The sequence below is a fragment of the Melanotaenia boesemani genome, chromosome 6 (assembly GCF_017639745.1).
Source record: "Melanotaenia boesemani isolate fMelBoe1 chromosome 6, fMelBoe1.pri, whole genome shotgun sequence".
Lineage (NCBI taxonomy): Eukaryota > Metazoa > Chordata > Actinopteri > Atheriniformes > Melanotaeniidae > Melanotaenia > Melanotaenia boesemani.
The window spans coordinates 14,178,862-14,201,631 of NC_055687.1; the positions used below are offsets into that span (position 1 = coordinate 14,178,862).

Consider the following 22,770-nt stretch of genomic DNA (forward strand, 5'->3'; position numbering starts at 1 on the left):
TTGTTATTTAAATTTTTAATACCTTTATCCAAGTTCATGACCGTCGACATATCGTCCTTACAGTGTTACCTGTCAGCAGATGTCTTCATTGTTTTAAGTGTTCACAGGTGGTCATATTTTCAAGCTGCTGCGCGATTAACAGACTGAGCAGGTGACGTGTGGCTGCTCATCTGACCGCAGAGTAAAGTGTTAATATTATTACTTTACAGTATGAAATAAGTAAATCGAAACAGCGGAGGAGTATATTTTTTCGATGTGGAAAATGTTGTAGCCTAACACAGAGACAATATTTGATGTTATTTTATTAACTGAAAAATTCACTATAGCAATTTCTTTAATGCTATGCTAAATCATTTTAACTGCAGATTTTGTCATTTCACATTGTAATTCTGTATGGAATTAGATGAGTATTTAAAAAAAAAATCAATTCCCTGTCTTTAAAGAAACGAACGTGACAGACTGTTAAGGATAGGGTATGCACAGATATTTTTTTTCTTTAAATAATGATTTTAAACTAACTAAAACTATATCTCGTCTAGAATGCCAAATATTACTAACTTAAAACACCTATTAAACAACCAAGTATATCAATTACATTAATCAGATTAGGAGATTCAAGTTTTTTTTTTTTTTTTTTTTTTTTGTTTGCTTTTTTTTTTCTGGCCCTTTAAGAAAAGTGACGTCTGCCTTGGAGGGTGTAACCCGGAAGCGATTTCTCATTACGTCAGGCAACATGTTCCTTGGTCGTGTATGTCAGTAAGCCAGATTGCATGAATTCACTTGCGTACTTTGCTGCTAAATTCATTAAATTTAGACTTGCTCACAGTTCAGCAGCGGCTCAGAGGCTCGGAGCAGAGATGTGTAAGGACCCCAAGACCAAATTGTTGCGTTTGCTGCTGCCGCTTTCCAACGGGCCGTCCATTGATCAGGGAGTCCAAACAGGTACATGTCATTTACCAACTACCTTCGGCTCTTACTTGATATAAATTAAATGCTGGGTTTTACAGTTAGTGTATGGCAAAACAGGCTGTAACAAGAAAGCCCCCAATTATGTCTTAATTTTTTTTAAATTGCAGTTTTTTTGTTATTATTATTATTATTTCCTCATTACTTTCCCCTGACACAGCTGGCGACAAAAACAAACAAAAAAAAAAAAATTACCAAAAACATGTGACAGTTAACTGTCTATCCACGATAGACACGATGGCGGAAAAATATGATTTTGTACTATATTTGCTTTCCTTTGTTATAAATCTAATAATGGAGAGTAACTATAACTATAATTAGACTCATTTAAATAATGTCATTTATTTATTCACTTTGCAAAGATCTGACCTCGTAACAAGCTTTGGAAATGGATAATATTGTAGGCTAATTATGGTTTTCATAGATATAAACTCTTTGACAACCTTGTAGAATTATAATAGGTATCAAATAATTGTTTTTACACTCTTTATTTATTTAGTATTTATTTGAGAAGGACAGAACATTGAAACAATGTTACATGTAGCGACTGCAATGTATGTAGGATTTCTCTGCCAATTTCTAACAATTAAAGAAATAAAACATAAAATGTTGCTGTGACAAAGTGAGAGAGTTTAATGTTTACAGATTTGGTTTCTTTCTTGCATTTTTTGTAAAAACCTCCTATTTGTTTGCAACATACGCAAATGCAACTGCAGCTTACCTCGATATGAAACATCACTGAGCCCAAGTTGCTGTTTAAGCATTAGGATAATGAGTTAGTATCTGAAATTTGGCTGAGAGATTATGGTAACAAGTTAAATTTTAAAATAAAAAATATTTTAGAACAACCACATAGTAGGTTTTTAAATGCAGATAGCTTTGTGCATCTTTTATGTTTTTTTGGGGGGGAGGGGGGTGGTTAGCCTTTACTTTCATTGTCTGTCTTGCTGTGGATTATGTCCTACTGACTCCTTTCTTTTACAAACTGCAGATGACACTGACATCCTGAACTGCACTGTGAATGCTCTGAAAGATGGTCACATTGTTGCTGTGCCCACGGACACCATCTATGGTCTGGCATGTCTGGCCCAAAACTCTGAGGCAGTCAAAAAGATATATGACATTAAAGGAAGAAACGGAAACAAGCCACTGGCAATTTGTGTTGGAGAAATTCGGGACATCCATAAGTATGCATGTGTTACATATGTTTTACTTTGATCTGGGTTTTTGTTCAATAGATGGTTGATTTCTTAATGTTAAGTATCAATGTTACTGTTCTTGGCTAAAGATAATTAATAGTGTAGCGTTGTCTTTCTAGACCCACTGCTTTGCACAAACATTAAACTACAACAGAGGAATCCCACATGGAAAAGCTAGAGATGACATCTTTATGCCAACATATGTTACATGTTTAGTCACAGATACAGCTGTTCTAAAAAAAAAAAAAAAAAAAAAAAACTCTTCTGTTTGACATTTCTTTGTGGCTTGTTCAAACTTAAAAAAAATCATAATAATACTAAAGAATCTGGATTTCTCAAGTAACAATCTAAATAGCTAACTTCCCATTTATTAAGCCACACTGATTATTTGTTCCTGTTTCTGTGTATAGGTACTGTAAGGTGAAGGTGGTGGAGGAGCTGTTGCATGACCTGCTGCCTGGTCCTGTCACCCTGGTGTTTGAAAGATCTGAAGTGCTCAACACAGATCTTAACCCTTTTACTTCAGTAGGTCCCTTTGTTTAATTTTTATTAGCATTTAGCTTTGAAACAAAGCATCCATTGACCTGTTGTTTACCTTTCTGTGTGCTCCTCAGCTTGTAGGCGTACGCATTCCGGATCACGCCTTTATGAGGCGCCTTTGCCAGATGTGTGATGAACCACTTGCTCTCACCAGCGCCAACATCAGCTCACAAACAAGCACAGTGGAAGTACATGTAAGTATCAAATCTTAACGCTGTACATTGTGAGTATTTTCTGTTAAATGATGTCCTTTTTTTGCCCTGAAGGAGTTTCAGGAGCTCTGGTCCAAACTAGCCGTAGTTGTGGATGGTGGACCAATAGGGGACCAAAGCCGCCTTGGGTCCACAGTAGTCGACTTGTCAGTACTCGGCAAATACCACATCATCAGACCTGGCTGGTAAGTTCAGTCATTTAACCTGCTCATTCTTACAGTTTTTGCTTTTTACATGGAATAAATTTGAATGAAATGGATGTGGTCATACTGTTCAACATTTAACATTTCCTGGAAAAAGCATATGCAGTGTATTTTGATTATGAACTAAGAAGGAATTAAAACTGGGAGAGCTCAAATTTCAAAGGTTTGAAGAAAAAAAAAATCCAGATCTATACTTAAATATACATTTTTTTTTCCCAGCCTCAGCTTGTCTAATATTGTCACTTGATCAGGACCCCGCTGCCTTGGTTTTCAATGCACATGAAACCCCTGAAGCATTATTTGTACATAAACAGGGTCTTCTCAGTTGGTAATGTAACATTTGCAGGTTATATCAGCAGAGTAATGTTGAAAGCTGAAAAGATTATAGTATATCATATTGTTTTTATTCAAACACCTAAACCCTTCGCCTCACCAAACACTGAACAAATACTTTTAATATGTGATGAGGTAGTAGGAGAAACAACTTTTCCAAGGTTTGTCTTGAAGACGTGAACATTCACTCGCTGGTCACTTTATTATGTACACCTGCTTGTTAACTCCAGTCCTCACATGGCACCAATTCAATGAGTTTATGCTTATAGACAGGGTCAAGATGACTTGCTGAAGGTTAAACTGAGCATCTCAATGGGGAAGAAAGGGAATTTAAGTGCATTACTAAACTTTGAACACTAAACTTCAAACACACTACTTTGAAGTAGTATGGTTGTTGGTACCAGGCAGGCTGGTCTGAGTGTTTCAGAAACTGCTGAGCTACATGGATTTTCACACACAACCTTCTCCAGTGTTTACAGAGAATGGTTCAAAAAGGGAAAATATCCAGTGAGTGGCAGTTGTGTGGATGAAAATGCCTTGTTGGTGTCTGAGGAGAATGAGCAGGCTGGTTGGAGATGATAGAAAGGCAACATTAACTCAAATAACCACTCTTTACAACTAAGATATTCTGCATACCTTAGTTGTAAAGAGTGGTTATTCGAGTCTCTTAATGCATAACATGTCCAGACTTGAAATAGATGGACTACAGCAGCAGAAGACCACATGAGGTGCCACTCGTGTAAGCAAAGAACAGGGACCTGAGGCTACAATTCACACAGGCTTACCAAAATTGGATAATAGAAGACTGGAAAATGTTGCCTGGTCGGAGTCTTTATTGCAGCTGCTACATTCAGATAGTATTTTTTTATTTGACATACATAACATGAAAGCATGGATCCATCCTGCCTTGTGTATCAACGGCTCCGTCTGGTGTTATGGTGTGGGCACATTTTAGGCCCCTTAGTACCTACTGAGAACTATTTAAACAGTTTATCTGTATTATTGACCATGTCCATCCTTTTGTAACCACAGTGAGTCCATCTTCTGACATCCTCTTCCAGTAGGACAGGGGTGTCCACCTCAGGTCTTCAAGGGCTGCAATCATGCAGGTTTTTAGATGTTTCCTGCTCACCTAATTCAAATTAAATGGTTCTCCTCAACAGCCTGCTGTCAAGTGCTGCCCAAGCATGTTGAGCCATTAATCTGATTGCAGTGCACTGCAGCAGCAAACAAACAAAACCTACAGGACAGTAGCCTTGAGGACTGACTTTGAACGTCCTTGGAGAAAGGAAAAAAAAAAGCACTGTCATCTAGCTCAAATCATCTCACTCTTTCTTGTTTTTTTGTTTGTTTTTTTTTTCATTTTCTAAACATAATGGGTTCAGTGTACTCCAGTAGCCTCCACTGTAAGTGGGTACCTTGTGCATTTAAAAACTAAAGCCAAGGGATCTTTACCAAAGGTCACTATGTGACAAGCTGGGAATGACAATGTCTGTTTCTTCCTCTGCCTTGTTTTGGACAAAAAAAACTGGCTTGAGGTCACTGATTCTACCAATAGCATCACAGCCTATGCTTCGATTTTTGCCTCTACTTACGTGTAAAACACCATATGAAAGAAAGGAGGAAGAGACAGAATGTATTTTTATTTTTTCTCTTTCTGAGCACAGCTTCTGTCACAACAATAAAGCCTAAGAACAACACTGAATAAGTGCCAACAGCTTATTCACAGTTCTCCTGCTGTCTCCTTCCTGCCACTGATGAAGCAGAGGAGAAGCAGCCATAGGAGAGCAAGACCTCACGGTCCTGCCAACTCTTTGTCCAAAATATTGCTCGATATGTGGTTTGGAGCTATACTTTGTTCATTAGTCACTACTTCAGAAATGTCTTTTTTTTTTTTTTTTTCCTTTAATCAGTCAAGTCAAAACCATTGCTTTTACTTCTGTATGTGAGAGGGTATTGGCACGTTACCTGCAATAGTTTCTATTTTAACAATTAAAAGGAAAAAAGACAAATTTTAGATTCGTAAGACTGAAACAAATATTCACTTGCATTAAGGAGCTATTATTATTTTTCTTATACTAAAACTGCATCACAATGCACTCCAGCAGCAGTGCACATAATGAAATTATGCATCTCTTACACAAAATATGCCGTTGTTTGCAAAAAAAATCTGTTCTCAAGTGTTTAGTATTAATTATACTAAGATTACAGCAATCTCACTACGAATAGAAGTCAAAAGTAATTAAAATATTATATTTTCAGTTGGTTGCATTTAGTTTATTTTTGTCTCTCTGACTTTGAGCTTCTGCCCCAAACCTCCCATGCTTGCTCTGAAGTGGATTTGGTGCATTAAACAAGAAATGACCCTAATTCTGTTTTCAGTGCCCTTTCTTCCACGCTTGATGTGCTGGAGCACAAATATGGACTGTCAGAGGATTCGGGGAAAGAATGACCTTTAAACTTTCCACACTCCAAAACACTCGCTGAGATGCACAACCAGCTTTGACCCAGGAATGCTTAGGAAAGCACCAAACTGTGGATTTGGACATTTTCTGGGAAAACCCAGAACTCAGGAAGAGAGCAAGTTTTAAACAGCAGTCCGCATCTGCTTTAAGGTCTGGGGTTTCTTTTTTTTTATGATCATAAATGATGATGTGAAAATGAGTAAGCACTCATTTTATGGTCTGAATGGTTATTTTTGTTACGTTAAGGCAGGGACTTCCAAGTCCAGTCCTTAGGGGACACTCTCCTGCAGGTTTGTGTAATTGCCTGGTCCAGCGCACCTGATTGAAACAAAATTGACCCAACAGCTTGTTAACTTATGCGCAATGATTGTTAGTTTAAGTCAGGTGTGTTGAAGTGTGGAAACATCTAAAACCTGCAGGAAGGTGGTCCATGACGACCAGATTTTGAGATCCCTGCGTTAAGGGATGGAAGTTATTTAAATTATGACTTTTTCCCCCATATATTTATTTTATGTTTTATGACAATATGAGGCTTGCAGTACAATCTTAAGAAATATTAATAACATATAAATTGACATCTCATAAACAATATAAGTTAGAAAAAAATATAAACTGCATGACTGCTTACCTGGAGTTATTTTTCATGTGAAGTGCCTGATGTAAGCCTGTTTGGTGGATTATACATTGTCTGTAAAGCCTGAATAAAAGGTCCTTTTTTTTTAAAAAAAAAAAGTACTATTCTCTTTTTCATACATTGGCGGTTGAGACTTATTCAGAAGTGTCTGGATTTTATTCACGACTGATTCTTAAGTGAGCATGAGTGTGTACCCTTCGTATGGAAATCAAGCAAAGATGCATCAAAGAGCCCACTTATCTTAAAAAACTGGTTTTCAAATACCCTTTAATATTAAAGGCGGCAGAATTATAATGAAATCCTAAAAGAGACCCATTCAGAGACAGCTTTTTTTATTCATAAAGCCACTCCTCGGTGCATTAGCCTTGTTAAACTAAAGGGAAAAATTGCTCACTGTGAACATTGTCTCTTCATGATGGGTTAAAAGAAGGTTATTTAGGTAAGTGGGAAGCTTTTGAAAAACACTTTTGAACACCCTCAAAGCAAAGTCATGACAAAGAATTCAAAGGTTTTATGTGTGGGGGCATAAAAAAAACGTCATTTATCCTGATTAGGCCTGTAAATGAGGTACCTGCAAGAGAAATGACACACAACATATTACACTATGACTAAAACTAAGCCAAAGATGTAAAGAGGGCAAGTTGTAGCCAGGTTCTGCTAATCAGCTTCATTAATTAGCCATCACCTTTCATCACTTTAATAAAAATAGGTAGGTAGGTAGGAGAAGCTTGTTTTTCTGGAGCACTCGGGTTTGTGTTGACAGTGTCAGGGAGGACCAGCATTAGCATTAAAATTAAAAGTATTTGTTGCCGCTCACTCTGGAAGATGTTGCAAGACTGTTTCCCAGATCTTTGGACTGCAATTTTGTACAGTGAAAAAGATAATTCACAAGTGTAAATCATTTAAATTAAATGAATACATCACAAGGTTGAACTATGTAAAGCTCAGTGAAATTGCAAAAAATACCAAGGGCTACATCTCGGGCATTACAGGCCTCAGTTAGCATGTTAAACTTTAAATTTTAATGACAGTATAATTAGAAAAAGACTAAAGTAGGGCTTGTTTGAAAGTAATGTCAGGGAAAAGCTTCTCTGTGCTCTAAAGAACATGACAGCATAGAATTGCAAAGTTATATCTGAACAAATGGTAAGACTTCTGGAACAACATAATTTGGACAGATGAGACCAAAGTGGAGATGTTAGGCCATAATGCACTGCACCACATTTGAAAAAAAGCCAAACATTACATATTGGCACGAACACCTCATTCAGACTCAGACTTATTGACCTGGTATGTGCCCCCCTGATGATTGAGATCCATTGATTCCCCATTTAACTATTCTCAGACCAGAGTGTGTGATACAGGGAGATCAGGCTGGTTTAATCCATCTTATGTAACCCGTTGCCAACTGAACTCTGGCACACAACATCTCTATTTTCCAATCCTTCCTTGAAAATTTCCTCTTTTTTATATTTTACAAGACTGTTTGTAATTTTGCTTAAACTGTGTAATATTTGTTTAATGAACCAACACTGAGCCCTAATTAGTACCTCTGCACAAACACCCAATTCACATCAGTGACTCAGTGTCAGACTTCTGCAGAGCTTGTTAAAATTTGACCTATTTATTTTGGTATGTACGAACAGAAAACATTTAAAACAAGCAGGGCAGTGGGTCCCCTCTGGCCAAGTACAAAAACTTTAAATCATTGGAAATTAAGGCAGTGCAGCACTGTTGTGAAAAGTTAAGTTCTCCTTGTTTCTATGTGGTTTCTCTTCAGGTGCTCCAGGTTACCAATCCAAACTCATGCATTTTAGATTCATTATTTATCCTTAAATTGCCATTAGGTAAGTAGTGTGTGGTTGTCTCTGTCAATCTTGTAATGGACCAGTGCGATATTCAGCAGCTCTTAGTTGCTTAGAAATTTAAACATTATCCAACCACTAGAGCAGCACATAAACGTTTGTACTTGCACAACTTGTCTTTTTCTATTTTTTTTTCTCCTTTCAGACATAAAAACAATGTTAATAACTTAGCTTAGTAGGTGTAAACAGATTGAATTTGTTAGTGTTGAAAAGAACAAACAAAACATTTTTGTCCTGTCATGATATAAAGAAAATCTCACTGGCTGCATCTTCTCATTTAGAGAATGTCCACCACAAAATTAAACAATTCATGTTGTTCATGTTCAAATATGTCATGTAAAAAAAACCATAACAGCGTCTGCAACTTTTTAAACACCATCACGTTGGTTACAAACTGTCATAGCCCGTGTAAAGGGATGTCTATGTTGTGGAGTGTCCTGACTATGAATAATTAGATCTATCGTTCCACTGCAGAGAGAGTTTTGGGGGCCTATAGGTGATGATGTATGTAATCTATGTGAATGTCAGGCAGGACAACAGATCAGACAGATCTACAGAGTTCTGGTTTGTCAAAGTTCAAAGGGAATTTCAGAGATTGTTCATTAAACTGCTTTACGCTAAAAATCCCCATCAACATGGTGTTCTGTTCCTCCAGATGAGCATGTGTGCACTTCTAAGTACACCACGCCATGTCCTTGTGCAGTCGCATACATCAATTTCCACATTTCATGTGTACATACATTTTAATAGAGCAATCTCTTTCAAGTCATTGTGATGAAAGCTCACATGAGCCACTGCTCCTTCTCTTTATGGAATTGCTCGGCCCAGCGGCGCGTCAGTTCTAAGTAGTGATCGGGTCCATGTGGCTGATAGTCCAAATACACACGGGTCACTGTCTTTTTAGGCACCGCTCTCTCTATCTGTGTCCCTTCGTGCCATTCATTAAAAGATGTTATGGTGAGAACCTCAGGCCGCACATTGAGAGCTGCCTGCAGGGCCGTCTCATAGTAACGGCCGTTCACTCTGTTTCGAGTGTTGTGATTGTTCCACGGTCGAATGCTGGTGTCAATATAACCAGGTCCAACACTGGGAATGAAAAGGAGGTTATTCCCATCACAAAAAGCCTTGATAGCCTTCCAGTTCTGGTGAGAAGAGCCGAAAGAGAAGCCGTTGGAGGCAAAGTAAGTATACATGCCATCAAAGCCACCTGCCAGGATGTCGTGCTTGTGACGCTCTTCCACAATCAGAGCAATAAAGATGGAGTCATAAGCAGAGTCACGTACACTGTGGGAGCCGGTGGGAGTCAAAAATTCAGACCAGGACTCTGGTGGAGTCAGATAGGAGTCGTAGATGTAAAACAGAGGAAGACTTTTTCCTGTACTGGTGGTAAACCTGTAGAAAGCCCCATGATCTCCATACCTTTAAAGACAAGCAGTAAAAGAGACTCAGTGCTGAAACAATTCAATAATTAATGTTAAGTAAATGAAGTCCTATTTGGTGCTAAGAAGGCAAAAACTACTAGAATTATTAAGGTCAAATGTTTTTAGAAACAGTCTCTTAGATTTTTTAGAGCTCTTTGACTCAAGACAGTTCTTGTTGAACTACAAAGGGTCTATCCATGTGTCTCTTTTGTAGGGTTAACAATATTTTTAATATTTCTTGGAAAAACTTAGTTTGGCCTAATGTTGCTTGAATCCTTTAAAAAAAATCCACCAAAGTAATTACAAATTTATCTGTAAACATATTTTTAATCTCAAATAGGAATCCAACTGTGTAATAAGTGGGAATCTGTGTACAATTATAAGCCATATAGAATATCTACAGTACTGTGCAAAAACATTAAGCCACCTCTTATTTATATGTTAATTGAAATGTACAAACTAAATGGAAATGCACTATATAAGGCAAAAACACAGTTCCTTGTGAGCTACTGTCCTGGAGGTTTTGGATTCTACCCTGAACACACCTGACTCAAATCACTGGGTCATTAACAGGCTTGTGCAGAGGTGTGTTGTAGTAGGAGACATCTAAAACCTGCAGGACAGTAGCACACGAGGACCAGAGTTGGAGACCTCTGGTTTATAGAGTTCAAACAAGCTCGAAAGTCTCTATTTATGACCACCTTTATTCTTCAGCACAGACAGAAACCCTCTAAGTCAAGTGTTCTGGTAATTTCTTTAGCTGGTTTTTATGAAAAGTTTTCCAGACTTCTTGACTAACATTTCAAAGGTTTTTCTCTTGATGTCTTTTTTCCATCTTCTTTCAAGATGAACTCACAATACTTCAATAATGCTAAGGTCAGGGCTCGACGGCAGTTTTATCATTTAAGACTATAAAACCTGTTGTCACTGATTTTCATTCTAGTTCTTGGGGACCATTTCTGATGAGGCTTTATTTAGCACTAAATGAATCAACAGAAGGGCCAGATATTTGCTTTTTTCTTCTTCTTTCTTTTCTGATTTAAAAAAAAACATCTAAATTCTTACAGTTCATCTCCTGTAGATTACTTCTCATCCCTATAATTTTAAGATTCATATAGTAATTGGTGCATTGGAGTTAATTTGTTTTAAGGTGCTAAATATATGTTATGGCATTGACTAGTTACTTATTTGTGTTAAAGAGTAATCTTCATAGATTTAGCTCTCCTTAGTTGCATTTCAAAACAAGAGTGATAGCTTGTTGAATCTGCCTCTGTGTTTGGCTAGCAACACCAATTTTACTGAGGTAATGTGTTGTGCCTTGCACAGAGAAAAGAGGCTGAGCTGACAGACTTCTAATAACAAAGGGCCTACAGATATTATTAAAAATTCATTCTTTTCAAAGAATTTTAGCTTAAATGGCTCGTAGGTCAGCGTTAAGTCAATTAAAAAACAAACATAAACATCCTTCTGAAAACAATCAGGTGCAAGGACTGGAGTAAAATGAATAAAAAGCAGCCAATGTCTTGAGAAAAACACTTTGATATTTAGAAATCCTAAAGAACTCAGCCACTTAAAAAATTACAGTAAAGTCTCTGATGGATCTTTGGAAGCTTAATATAAATAGATGAGTGACAGTATTGTAAATTTATATATATATATATATGTGTGTGTGTGTGTGTAAAAAAAAAATTAAAAAGCAAAGCATACCTTATATGGGCTTGTATTTTTGACTTAAACAGTATTTACCAAACAGATTGTAAATAGCATAAACAGTAAATAAGGGACCTTATTGAAGAAAGTTTACAAGGCTGCTTAAAGACCAAACTCTATACACAAAGTTTGGAAAAATTGCTTTTAAATCTCATACATAAATCATATAACTGGCAGTCTATAATCAAAAATGCAACCTAAAAGTATTTCAGTGTTGTAACCTCTTGTTTCCTCAGCTGTGCATGCAATCTTAATGATGTGCTATTTGAGTTGCCTCGATGATGAAGTGCAGCCAGACAAGCACCTACCTGTCAATGATGTACTTGATGTTGTCATGCACAGTTTGGTCATTTCTTCCTCTGTATGGTTGGATGTGAAAAGTAACCTAAACAAACATGAAAATAGACTGGTTATTTAGATTTGACTCATCATTTTACAAAGATACCATGGTCACCACTTCAAAGCGGCCATAAGCATGACTTAACCATGAGTTAAAATCAGCTGTTCTCATGGGAGACTTCATGTAAAGGCCTTTCATTCATAATCAAAATTTGATAAGGTAGAAAAATTCTTCAGGATGATGCATGTAAAGTCAAACATTTCTATACCAGATCAGACTGGCGAGTTTTCTAAGCAAGTAGTTCTTTCTGAAAAAAAGGCTTTTCAGAGAATTTTGTCTTTGAATAGTCTTTTGGCAAAGCGTGACAACAAAATATATTATAAAGTCCTTGTTTGCATTTTTCTACAAGACTAATCTAACTAGGAGTGCCACTACAACAGTTTCCATCATGTTTTACTTTCACTATAAATTTCTCAGTGCTGTAAGATGTGCTGTTGTGCCCTGAGCAGCACCTTTCTGGAGGCTTTTATAACACTCACTTAATAGTTTTGTTGAAAACAGCCATTTACAATTGATGGAGGGAAAGTAGGAAATGTACGGGAGGCCTAAGGGCACATATACACAAGAGGTGCTTAAGCTGAATATTTCAAAGGGCATCCAGAGAATTCAGTGGGTGAATTATGTATAATCAAAGTAAAGGGAGCTTTACAAAGGTACCTTAATTCATGTACTGATTCCTGTCCAATCTCTAATTTAACTAAAGAAGAATGAAAAGGCGTTTAGTCTAAGTTAGAATAAATCCTTAGAAAAAGATTTGGAATCACCACTCTGTCCATTCATTTGTTTTATTTGGCTTGATAGCTCAGTTGGCAGAGCATCCAGTTGCCATATACAAGACCAGAGTTTGATTTCCCCAGGGGATAAACTTTTACACCTTCCAGTTGGGTCCTTAGTCAAGATCCTTAACGCTACTGCCTAACCTCTGTAAGTCGTTTTGGATAAAAGCGTCTGCTAAATTCCACAACCACCTGGATTTATGACTACCTAACAGACCACAGTTTGTGACACTGAAAGGTTGTGTGTCTGAGATGGTGTGGAGCACCACAAGGGACAGTACTCTCACCATTTCTCTTCAAACTGTGCACCTCAGACTTCCAACACAACTTTGAGACCTGTCATCAGCAAAAATATTTCAATAACTCTGCAGTTATGGGGTGTATCAGTGATGGACAAGAAGCTGAGTTTATAGAGCTGGTCAGTCAATTTGTGGGATGGTCCAATCACCTCATCTTGAAAAAAAAAAAACAAAAAAAGCAATTATTACAGATTTTTGCAGGAACATATATACCTGGGACTTCAGGTGAACAACAGAGTAGACTGGAAAGGCATCATAGAAGTCATCTACAATAAGGGACAGAGCAGACTCTCCATTTTAAGAGAACAGATCCTTCAACATCTGCACCAAGATGTTGTATATCAGCTCTAAGTCTTTTGTGGAAAGTGCAATTAGCATTGCAGTCATCTGTTGGGGAAGCAGCATCAGAACCAGAAGAATGAAGCACAAGCTGCTGAACATAATGGGCAATTCTTCACACCCTCTACACAACACAGTAAGGAAACAACAGAGTGTGTTCAATGAGAGACTTCTTCAGTTACACTGCAAGACAGAAAGGTACATGATGTTATTCCTGCCAGCAGCCATCCAGAACAAGACCTTTGGATTGTCAAATAATTATAGTTTGGAATAAAAAATAAATAAAACTAATTTAACATTACAATGTTCCTCATGAGATAAAAAAAAGAAAAAGAAAACATTTAATTATTTTTCCTTTCGTGGATTTATTTCATTAAAAACAAATCACAGATTTTGTTTTTTTAGATCATCTGGCTTCAGCAAGAATCCTTGAAGAATTCTTTCTTTTATTTTTAAGTAAAAACAACAGAAAAGCATGATTCCATCATTTTTGTCAGGTGTTGTATATTCTGGGATATTTCAATCTTACTTTGGCATCCTTAATGGAGGTATTAACGAATTATTCCATGGAACACAGGCTTTTACCACCAATATCACCATGGCATGACTGTAAAAAAAAAACTAATAGATTAAATTGATGTTTTGGAAAGGCTTAAGCTTAAGATCAATGTGAATCAACTACCAGGAAAGTGGCCAGATAAACCAACTCATTTCTGCCTCTAACAGCGATGCTAAGTGCTTTTGTGTGCAACAAAATGTAAATTTTGAGGGTGAAAATGCATATATTGTTGGTATATGAGTAAATTATAGATCAGAGTGAATGTTTATGAAGCAATAACTCTAGATTTTATGCGAAGTATCAACTCAGTAAGTGAATTCAACACCTCGTGATAATCACCAACAAAGGAAACACAAAGCTGTTAAGGTCTCTTCATTGCAGCAGAATGTGGACCACTTCAAAACCTATTTTCCAAATACACTGGCCTATTACTCTGTGGTAATTTAGAAGTCAATGAGACAGAGTTCAAGCATTTTAATGCCTCATAAACATTGACAGCACGAGCCTGGAACAGCTGCAGCATGATTTATGCTGAGCAGAGGGGAATTTAGTGCCATGTCATGCAGAAAGCACAAAGGCAGGGATTTGAGCCAACACAAACACAAAGGTCCAGACCTTTGCTACAACTAGACCAATTTTAGCAAAGTTTGAGACATTTCTGTGTTCAGCTTTGTTACTTTCATGACATGGTCAGCTAGTGGACCTTCACAACAACCAGGGTTCATGTTAAACTAAAAGTCATTATCTGGAAATGAGAAACTGGCTGATGCCATCACAGGGCACCCATGGGCCGTATTCCCCTATCCACTTGACATGACCTACTTAGGAGACAGAACTTTTACATCCCCTCAGGGTGCAGATTGTTCACAGGCAAAAACTGAGTCATGAGACCCATGATGTTAATTTCCCCTCTGCTCCTTTCCTCTTGCATCCAGCTTCCAATACCCCCTACCCACAATGTCCCCACCAAACCGCCTCCACACTCCCTTTGGCAGACGAACTATTTCAGCTGCAGTTTGAGCTGAGGTCAAGCAGCAGCACTGCTGGGGAGGCTCCATGTGATGTGCTATCCAGTTCTGTTCTACACTATGCACAAGCTGTGTGTGGGTGCTGCTAAAATGCTGCTCACCTTATATAATAAGTGCATTGCTTTCTTTTGTAACGTTACCCAAAGAGGGGTGAGTGTGTTTTTAGCTATGCAGTGTAGGATGGCTGGAATGATGGAAGCAGTGTAAGTTTTTCTGGGAAGCCTGCATTAGTTCTATATATAAATAAAGTTTAAATAGAATTTTGTAGCTCTAATATGATTTCTCAGTAGATACCATGCAAAACCACATATATAACTAAAGGCTCGTAGTTTTTTGTAGCTAGCTGGGTGTAATAATAATACTCTGTACTTCATTTATATGTCATTTTCCATCAACCCACAAGTGACCAAACTGCTTTACAAAAGATAAAACATCACTAAAACATACTAAATTAAAGCACTCTCCAAAGAGGACTCTCCAAAGGGATTAATAAAGTATTTCTATTCTATTCCATTCTATTGGTGTTAGTGTTGGGTCTGTATTTGGATGTAAAATGGCCCATGACGACTTCTGAATTATTCTATTGAACTTTGGAGGGATGTAACTTCAGTAACTGTTTTGCATTGCAGAGGTTACTACATTTTTTTGGATGAAAAACAGAAGTTAAAAGGAAAACATGGTTCCAGCTTCTCAGAGTTAATATTTTTCTTAATATATATATATATATATATATATATATATATATATATATATATATATATATATATATATATATATATATATATATATATACACATTTTTTTTTGGGGGGGGGGGGGTATGGTTCTATCTTTCTAATAACTAATCAGCTCATTCACTGGTTAGAAAAAGCACCAGCAAGTTGTAATCCGTTTCCTGTTTATGGTGTGGTAGACTGCAAAAGGCATGCAGATGAATTTGTATTTCACTGAAAATTAAATTATTGTTCCTTATAATCCAGCTTTTTTTTTTTTCGATACAAGCAGATTGGAGATAAAGTGTGTTTCTTGAACACTGATTGCATACAGTTTTGGCTGTTGCCACTGCTCCTGTGGGACCATCTGTCTTCGTCTCTCAGGACTGCCTCCCTCATTTTTAACCTACCTTTCAGTAAAGTGAACAAATACATATTTTAAGACTTTATCAGTGATTCTTAGTTATCAGGGTAAAAGTTCTTTTTTTTGTCAGACTTTTTAGTGACATTATGCAAGAAGAAGAAATCCAGACATGAATGTAGAAGAGGACTAAAAGAAGATCCTTAGAGAAACTGCACTCAACTTGCTGCCATTATTCAGAACTGTTTTGTTCTAAAGCAGATTGTGACTTTCTGAGTACGTTCACTGAATCCACAGATAAGCAGCACCTTTTTATTTTATTAAATGCTGGACTATGGATGTAATTTGCAGAATTTCAAGTCTGCACTGCTTTTTATGAATCTGTCATGCTGGCAGGCGGAACAGATGACAATAAAACATGGCATTAAATTCCCTCTGTTAGCTTCTCTTCTGACAACATTATGTGTAAAACCTCATCCGCTCACTGTTGCATGTCTAATCCTCAAGTTCTTGCCTTGCCCTTGCAGAGATACTTTATTTCTTTGCCTGCAGCCAGAAAACAACAGAAATGAATGTGATATTAAATCTGACAGTATGGCCTAACAAATCTACAGCCTTTCATCAGAGCTGTTTATCATGCGAATGGGGCCAATGTGTCTACTAGCTGCTGGAAAATAAATTTACCTAATCTTCACTTCAGGACACCAACACTGGTATGATAATGGCTTGTGTCACAACAACAATTTTTAATTAACCTTGGTCAACTTTAACAAGTTGTAAATGGCAGCTAATTTTTTTTTATTTGATTTAAAGAAAAACATATCTCAAATACAGCTGTGTGTGATACATGTCCATCCATTTATGGTTTATTTAAATAAAAAATAGATGTCTCTTTGTGTGTGTAAAAAAAAAAAAACCTTTTTCTTTTGCCAAAAGTCCATTTTTATTGTAAAATGATAACTTTAAAAAAAATAATAAATAAATGCAACAATTCGGTTTTTAGTCATATTTGATCTTGGCCCTTGTCTTGCATGTCATCTGGCTGCTTTGTCTTTATGAAACATCTGCAATTGCAACTGGTGCATTATTAATGCCAACTGCTTTGGAACAAGAGGGTCCTTAGAAACTTGAATCTCTTTTGTCTCTTGTGTCTCATTTCAAATTCAGTCAAAGAATCCACCTTTAATTGTTTTTATTAGCCACATAAGTAGCACATAACAAAGGTCCCTAAATCACATGTCACAATGTAACCTCCAATTGCTAAATGTATCTTTATGCTGATGAAAAAGCTGTGTCTTAATACATTTACAAGAAAAGAAAATTGTCTCTCTTTACTTTTCCTGGGCTTCTGTGTCTCAAGAGTATCAAATATGAAATATAATTGTTAATAAGCCTTCATTAAAACAACAGGATGAGGGGCCAAGATGGACATCAGCTATTTCCTTGTGTTATTTTCTGACCTAATTAGCAACTGGTCTGGTTTTTGCCTCTGTAACATTTTTCAATCCTTCACTTAACAACTAATCCAGCAGCAGAAGCTCTTTGGCTCATTTATGTTTTAATTTTGGGAAATGTCACCGCAGCAGTAAACATTTTGACTTACAGTGCCTTGCAAAAGTATTTATACCCCTTGAACTTTTCCACATTTTTTCACGTTATGACCACAAACATAAATATATTTTATTGGAATTTGATGTGAAAGAATAACACAAAATGGCACACAATTGTTAAATACAAAGAATGTTATACATGACTTTACACTTTTTAATAAATAAAAAACTGAAAAGTACAGTGTGCAAAAGTATTCAGCCCACTTTTCGCTGACTGCAACCAACTGTCTTCAGAAGTTGCCTAATGAATGATTGAATGTTGGCCTAATGTCTACACAGAGTCCACCTGTGTGAAATCTAATGTCAGTACAAATAAAACTGTTCTCTGACACCCTCAGAAGTTTATTAAGAGAACAGTGGAGAGCAAACAGCACCATGAAGTCCAAGGAACATGCCAGACAGGTCAGGGCTATAGTTGTGGAGAAGGTTAAAGCAGGTTTAGGCTATAAAAAAAATTTCCTAAGCTTTGAACATCTCATAGAGCACTGATCAATCCATCATCTAGAAATGGAAAGACAGAACTGCAACCCTAATAAGAAATGGCCATCCACCTAAACTTACAGGCCGAACAAGGAGAGCACTGATCAGGAATGCAGCCAAGAGGCCCATGGTGACTCTGGATGAACGGCAGAGATCCACTGCTCATGTGGGGGAATCTGCCCACAGGACAACTATTAGTCATACATTGCACAAATCAAGAAGAAAGAAGAAAGCCATTGTTAAAAGAAAACCATAAGGAGTCCTGTTTGCAGATTGCCAGAAGTCATGTAGGAGACACAGTAAATGTGTGGAAGAATGTGCTTTGGTCAGATGAAAACAAAATGGAACTTTCTGGCCTGGATGCAAAACGCTATGTGTGGCAGAGAACTAACTGAACTGCACATCACCCTGAACGCACCATCACTACTGTTAAACATGGTGGTGGCAGCATCGTGTTCTGGGGAGGGACAGGGAAGATGGTCAGAGTTGATGGGAGGATGGATGGAGCCAAATACAGGGCAATCCAGGAAAAAAAACATGTTTGAGTCTGCAAAAGACTTGCGACTGGGACGAAGTTTCACCTTCCAGCTGGACATTGATCCCAAATATAAATCCAATGCTGCAATGAAACGGTTTAATACAAAATATTAGTGTGTTAGAATGGCCCAGTCAAAGTCTAGACCACAATCCAATTGAGAATCTGGGGCAGGATCTGACAACTGCCATTCACAAGCATTCTCCATCTAATCTGACTGAGCTTGAGCTGTTTTGCAAAGAAGAATGGACAAAAATGTCAGTCTCCATATGTGCAAAGTTGGTAGAGACATACTCCAAAAGACTTGCAGATGTAATTACATCAAAAGGCAATTCCACAAGGTAATGGCTCAGGGGTGCTGAATAATTTTGCACACCACACTTTTCAGTTATTTTTCTTTATTAAAAATATGTAAAGTCATGTATAATGTATAACCATTGTGTTGGTCTTTCACATTCAATTCCAATAAAATATATTTATGTTTGTAGTTGTAATTTCAGAAATACTTTATTAATCCCTTTGGAATTCCTCAGGGAATTTGACAAAATGTGGAAAGGTTCAAGGGGTGTTAATACTTTTGCAAAGCACTGTATATGGGAAAAGCAGCAACAAAACAAGCTATGGAGCCCCAGGTGTTGTCAGAAAAGGACCCTGCAGATTTAACCCGTAAAACACCATTGCTGGTTTGGAATCAGAAGCTTCTGTTGCGTTGCAGTAGTCTCTCTACCTGCCTCTCTGAAACATCAGTAATTACTTCCACCTTTATTTCTGGAGTGATAATTCAGTTATAGAGAAATAAACAGTAAAATAAAAAAAATAAGTAAGCAATTTTGATTTAGTTTAACCTACATTGTAGAGCAGTTTATTGTTCTTAGTGGTGTACCTCAGGGTTCTATGCTTGGTCCTTTAATTTTATCTTTACACAAAAACTTTAATATGTCAAAAACTTAAATGCTTTTTAAAATTTAATGAGCTCATTGTTTGCCAGTGTGCTACCTCTCCACCAAATGTCTTGACATTCCACTTGGTGTTTGTGTGATCTTACCAATTGACAAATAAATGACACAGAAACCAGATATCTGCCTCAGTTCTACCTTGGTTGATGAATAATTGAACAAAAAGGCCTAAATAAACTGTGAACACTCACACAGGAAATTTTGAAAACCTTAATTCCTTCGTCTCCAATTACTGATTCTATATAATCCCCCTTGGTGATTAAAAAAGTAATATAGATAATACATATTACAATGTGATCTTTAAACTCTAATGGTACCAGATTTTACAAATTACACCCCCACTCCACCATCTTTACAGTTCTTCTGACTGAAGCTTCTCAGTTTCACCTCCACTCAAATACTCTTGATCCTATGGCTTGATAGCAATATCATTCAGCTAATAATAAGTTGCTGATGTTACATAATCCATGTTCTCTCTTACAAGCTCTAACACGTGGCACCCTGCAAGTTGAATGATTTAGTTGGTTTTCATATAGAAAATTCTGCCTGTCTGAGTGTTTGGCTTTTAATATTAAACTGGCGCATGATGTGAATGCTCAGTCACAGCTCTGATTACTTTAGTCAGTCAGAACATATGAAAAACACCTGAGACACATCTGAACATTCACTCATCCCCATTCATCTTTTCCATTCATTCATTCTCTAAACTTTTCCAGCTTAACCTTTCCAAGCCATCAGCCAGCGTACATCCTGCACAAGTTCCTCTCCCAACACAGCTGGATTTACAAAAAAAAAAAAAAAAAAGAAGCTGTATACATACATTCATTGCTCCTCTACAACTCTTGGGCTCTTTCCTAACTAGATTTCAGGTCTCTCATGCATGTGCGCACACGCGCGCACACACACACACACACACACACACGCACACATACACACACACAAACACAATGTGCTGATGCCATTTACCTTGAGGTTGTGTCTGTATGCAGCATCCAGTACAGCTGGTACCATATCCTCAGCAGGTTCCCCATTATCGTCAGCCAAGCCGGGGGGATACCAGGACAAGATCAGAACCCCTAGAAACATAGCACTAATGAGCCTGATGATTCATTCAGTCTTATAATGAGCTTTTTTTTTTACTTAGAGGTTCTATTTTTTTATGAATTTGCCCTTGTCATACAACTTGGTTTGTGTTGCTTTGGTAGAAATTACTGAACCTTTTGAGCAGACAATTAAATTCCAGTAGGGAACTGCTTGCTTATACTCTGTTGCAGGCTGAAAAATGGCTTTATATCAGCCACAGCAATGCCTGGCACCATAGAGGAACTGGCACATCAAATATGCACTCAGAGTTAATTCATTAAACTCATGTCTGCTAGGCTGTTGCAGCTCATTAAATGGATTGTTTTAACTGAGCACTGTAAGCCAGCCCTCCCATGATCCATCTGTTACTGTGATGAAGTTTCACAGGATTGGATGGTCTGCTCATCATTCCGGATGGTGTACAATAACCCACTGAGCCGCAGAACAGAAACATCAGACCCTATCGTGTAGTTTGCTGATGCCTGACACATCAGTCTGTTACTTGATACCAGGCGGTAGACTGTTTGCCTCTCATTTAAGCAAGACAATAAGGGTTTTAAAAAGATAAAATAAAGGTCGCCCAAATTTGTGAGCCTTTCAACAAGATAAATTATGTTAACCTGAAGTTCCAAGACCTAGAGAGCTATAGGTAAACAATTTAATGCCCAAGATCTACTTTTTTTCTAAAAAATACACATGATGGGCTTTTCTCTCTCTCTTTCTCTCTTGTTTTTAAGGAGTTCAGGAGTTTTAAAATGGGGCTTCCTGGAAAAGAAGTGAACCAGTCCATGCTTGGGGGTTTTCTATCTGAGAGTTCAGGGAGCTGTCCAGTGGATGTGTGGTGCTGAAAATATCCTGCACCCATCAAGCTTGAAAGGAAGCAGCTTTGTGCTTAGAGAAGTTGTTTCTGTGAAATCTGCTGAACACATAAAAACAAAACTGAGCTGTTTTTACTCCACAAAGATCCACGGTGCATCTCTGAGCTGTATGCTACCTGCTGCGGATGCTCCAATTTGCTCCATGTGAGACTCCAAGACGTCTGGATCCCGAGAGCTGTACGGATTCAGTTCGGGATAGAAACTGGAGCCGATGTCCTCTGGCGGCATGTGTCTTCCTCTCGGATAGCTGGATGCGATCTTTGGGTCCCAGTGAGGAACCAGGATGTGATCCCAATGAATGTATTTTCCATCCATATATGGGCTGCCGTACCAACTGTAGTAAAAAATATGAAGGTCATAAAAAATAGTTCCCTCGGGGCCGGAATTGAACAAAACTGCTTTGGTGTTGCTGCCAGGCGGGTGGGCTTGATCCGGGGACGCGGTCGACTCACGGGACACAGACCGCCGGTCCAGTTTCGCTCCTAACATTGGAAAGAATTCTAAGCCTGGAGCCAGATCCGAAAATCCGTCGGTGGGCTTCAGCGTCCTCAATCCCATTAAAGTGCCGAAAATGAACAGTGTAAAAAGAAACAGAGCAACGCAAGCCTTTCTCCGTAGTCTTGCCATGGTTGGTAAGAGTTGCGGGAGGTAAAAACAGCGCGGAAAGGACCAAGAGCGCAAACAAACTGTCCTGTGTTTGTGCTGAGATGGAGCTCACCTCACGAACTATACTCTCAACTCTCCCACCGCACATATAAAAATGATACCCTATGCCTCTGAAAGAACTAGCCTACATGATTGCAATCTCGTCTCAGCATACAACCTTACGCAACTTTTTGCAGGCTTTGTTTCTAATTCTGCTGAGCTGCACCTTCAAAAGGAACTCATGTTCTGTCCTACAATGAGAGTAATGATGAAAAATCCAGAAGCCAGTTAATTTGGTGTAATCGAGTCCGCAAACATCCTATTCTTGAGACTCGTTTCGTTTGCTGATCTTTAAACAAACTCTATAAGGTTCTTTGCTGCTCAGCTGGTTGGCTGTCCCACCCAGAAGCTGCTTCTTACGCGTGACACATGACCGACGTCCCAGTGCAGCAATGATGCTCACCACTGAGGGTGTCCAGAACGGTTTGAAAAGACTGTTGTTGGTCGGTTTCTCTTTCACACTTCGCTTTCCACAAAAGAGAGGCGGGACCCCTCTCGTCA

The 22,770-nt window shown here is 37.9% G+C and overlaps 2 protein-coding genes across 4 annotated transcripts; one reads left to right on the forward strand and one right to left on the reverse strand.

Moving 5' to 3' along the window:
• Positions 1-92: 92 nt before the first annotated feature.
• On the forward strand, positions 93-6,634 carry yrdc (yrdC N(6)-threonylcarbamoyltransferase domain containing). Of its 3 annotated transcripts, none has more exons than XM_041987442.1 (7): positions 93-181; positions 827-942; positions 1,958-2,153; positions 2,576-2,690; positions 2,780-2,899; positions 2,972-3,102; positions 5,836-6,634. In XM_041987442.1, the coding sequence occupies exons 2-7, from the start codon at positions 858-860 to the stop codon at positions 5,903-5,905; spliced, it is 717 nt and encodes a 238-aa protein (XP_041843376.1). In that variant the 5' UTR covers positions 93-181; positions 827-857; the 3' UTR covers positions 5,906-6,634. The 3 variants fall into 3 exon arrangements, with proteins under 3 accessions (XP_041843376.1, XP_041843375.1, XP_041843374.1); XM_041987441.1 differs by lacking the exon at positions 93-181 and adding an exon at positions 677-748; XM_041987440.1 differs by lacking the exon at positions 93-181 and having other exon boundaries at positions 694-942.
• Positions 6,635-8,937: 2,303 nt separating this feature from the next.
• Positions 8,938-22,191, reverse strand: LOC121641354 (glycoprotein endo-alpha-1,2-mannosidase-like protein). Its single transcript, XM_041987443.1, has 4 exons — positions 21,681-22,191; positions 20,570-20,679; positions 11,857-11,933; positions 8,938-9,836 (listed from the first exon to the last, which is right to left on the reverse strand). Exons 1-4 carry the CDS (start codon positions 22,189-22,191, stop codon positions 9,200-9,202), a joined length of 1,335 nt encoding a protein of 444 aa, XP_041843377.1. The 3' UTR covers positions 8,938-9,199.
• Between the last annotated feature and the right edge of the window lie 579 nt (positions 22,192-22,770).